Here is a 2,858-nt window from a genome sequence, read left to right as displayed (position 1 = left end):
TTAATTTATATACTTTGTAACTTCCTGCCCAGAGAAAACATGCCTAGCCTTTAGGTCCACTACTGACATGGTCTTTGGGTCATACTCATGCTCAAGTTCTATAGAATAGAGGAGTGGTAGATAAGGACTACTGCCCCAAACACTGAGTGTTTACTGCATAAACATGTATTCTGTATGTCTCCAGATTATCATCTGACCTAGGGTACCTGGGTCATAGGAATGAAGTTCAGATCTCCACGGGGGTGGAAATAAGGTGTTGGCATATCAATATCATCAGAGTCTGACGATTGTCAGGGATGTTGAAATAGAGATTGCAGAGTCCTCTGTTATTCTCCAAAGGACCCTGTAATTTGAGGTGAAGCCAGTGTACACATGCTGAGTCAGAAGTACGAGATGACAACTCATGTTCCTGGTTGTGGCCTCTGAGACAGTCCCATGACCTGGCCATTTGGACCTTCTGAGTTTAAAGATCCTGCTGTGTTTGGGGTTTTCAGAATCAGATTTGCCCCAGCAACACTTTGGGAAAGAAGTAAAATTTCAGAGTTTCTTGGGAGTTGTCCTATTCACAAATCTTTTAAGGGACATAGTCAATTGTATTTTTTTTTTAATACCTCCCTCTATCTTAGAAAGATTTCATAGTCTTAACCTAATAACTCATAGCTTACTTCAGAATCTGTGGATGGTAAGACAAAATTTAAAATGATTTGAATGAAGAAAGTAAGATCAATGAAAAGTGAATGTAAAACAATTAAAGAGTCAGGAGGAAGGTTATTCATATTAGAGTTAATACCTGATAATTCCTGGGAGCGCATTTTATCCCATTGGTTAAATGCATTACTGATATGAACTCTAACGCAGGAGTTAGGAGAGACGGTTAGCTGACAATACTAAAGGAAGTTTAAATGTGTAAGCCAGGAAGAGAGTCCCTTATAAACATTAAAGAATCAGCCAGAAAAGCGAATTGGAACAGATTTTTGGAAAGTTCCCAGTCTACAGAATTCCTAAAACTGTGATGGATCAGTCTTCATTTGTGGTATCTTTTAACAATTGACTCACTTCTAACTTCAAATCATTCTCTTCAGGTCTTATTTACCAAGAAAGGAGGAGGGATAATCGACAAATTATGTAATTTCATTTTCTTTCTTTCATGAGATTCTTATCTTTTGCCTCTTCCTGTTCAACACTTTATGGCATTGTTGAGCTGAGATTGATCCTTCTTTGATCTTTCTGTCTCTCCCTATTTATAAACTCTTGTTGCATAACTTTTATATCACTTTTAAAGTCCTAGCAGAAAATTGAACTAGTAAGAAGTGTTGTAAACAGTCACAAGGAAAGAAGCCTCACCTCTCTCCAGGGCCTGCCCCAGGGCAGCAGCGAGCAGGAAGACCAGGGCCCTCTTCATGTTCCTGCTGGTGGGCGGGCGCCCTCCTGCCTCTTGCAGGTCACCACGGAAAGATGGTCGTCTGAAGTGGCAGGTCTCTTTTACTAAGGTTCACGACTATGAACTGATCAATTATTAATCTCTACACAGAAGCAAGGGGCAGTCATCCTTGGCCCAAAAGAGATAAAATAATATCATCAATCAAGGCAAATAGATGCCCTGGGATACCGTAGTGGAAATTCTAGTAGATTTTAATCATTAACTTTGTCAAAGTGCAAAGGAGCCAAGGCATATAGATTATTTTCCACTGTTGTTCTTCACTAAAATTTATTTAATGTATTAGTAATGGACACATTTTTTTTCTCTTTATAGGGCTATGTGTCTTCTTGGGACATTCCCTACCCTTCTGATGTATAAATGGAAAAATTGGAGAAATAATCTCTCTCTCCCTCTCTCGCTCTCCCTCTCTCTGCCTCTATTTAAATTGACTACACATAAGCATTCCCTTAAAATATTGTAGCCTAGGTGGTCTAAGTAATAAGGCAGAAAGAGAGTGAGAAGTCAATTTAGCACACTTCCTTACGTCCATAATTTCAATGTTATAAGAAAAATTTATTTGAGATGATGGCATAGTCCTTTGTATTTATGGCCCCTGTTACACTTTTTGAAGCGCTTTTTGACTTATATATTGAAAGTAAGGCCTGAAATGAGGCAGATAATAACTGGGGAGGTTAAATGACTTGTCACCAATCATAAAAAGTTAGTGGTAAATCTCAGACTCCCTACAGCTAGTTTAAAAGGTCCTTTTACTAATCATATGCAGCTGCTCCATTTTATGATAATGTAATGTGAGAGCTCACAGGGGCTTTGTGGGATGCGGCCGTTCTTCAAGGTCTTTATTTCATGGAAGGCAGAACTGAACTCCGAGTGCCTCCATGGCTTCCCTGGAGAGGCGGGTGGTGACCTGTCTTGGGAATTAGATCAGCTCCACTTGGCTTTTGCAGTAGCTTCTTTTCAGGAAATGGGAGCATTCGGACAGGGCACTCAGGCTCCCAGGCCAGACCCCCTTCCTGGGTTCCTGCTGCTGGGCGTCCACGGGGAACTTTCTCCCCCCTCCCCAGCCTCATCTTCCTCCTCAGCAATGAGGTGATAACTGTTAGTACTGTTGTCTCAGGAGAACTGTGAGGTTAATTCAGATGACCTCTGCACAGGGCTTACTGGAACACCTAACACGTGGTAAAGGTCATTCCCATTACCTGCCCCCTTAGTCTAGTTACTGACACTTTACCTTGGTGGCTTTCCAAATGTACAATATCTAAGAAAATCATTGCACCCAGTGAGTCCTGGAACTCAGAAGATTTTTAAAGCCATCCTGTGTCCTCAGTCTCATAAACAAGTAATTTAAAATTTCATTTTCAACTAATAGCCAAGGATTAACTTTTTGAGTTAACTAAAAATATGTTTCAGTCTCATAGTA

At 40.4% G+C, this 2,858-nt stretch overlaps 1 protein-coding gene across 2 annotated transcripts in view; it reads right to left on the bottom strand.

Annotated features, from left to right (window-relative positions):
* The window catches only part of GC (GC, vitamin D binding protein), a 50,803-nt gene extending 49,302 nt beyond the window's left edge, over nucleotides 1–1,501 (bottom strand). Inside the window, exon 1 of one of the 2 annotated variants that reach the window (XM_023507588.1) lies at nucleotides 1,345–1,501. In XM_023507588.1, coding sequence (XP_023363356.1) covers nucleotides 1,345–1,402 — 58 coding nt within the window. In that variant the 5' untranslated portion in view covers nucleotides 1,403–1,501. The remainder of the gene's footprint in view (nucleotides 1–1,344) is intronic. The other variant, XM_012812162.2, reaches the window with a different exon arrangement.
* Nucleotides 1,502–2,858: the final 1,357 nt, after the last annotated feature.

This window comes from Otolemur garnettii, unplaced genomic scaffold (genome assembly GCF_000181295.1).
Source record: "Otolemur garnettii isolate 467f Iridium unplaced genomic scaffold, OtoGar3 scaffold00191, whole genome shotgun sequence".
Lineage (NCBI taxonomy): Eukaryota > Metazoa > Chordata > Mammalia > Primates > Galagidae > Otolemur > Otolemur garnettii.
Note: the sequence above shows the minus strand (reverse complement) of the source record. Positions and strands in the feature narration are given on the sequence as shown.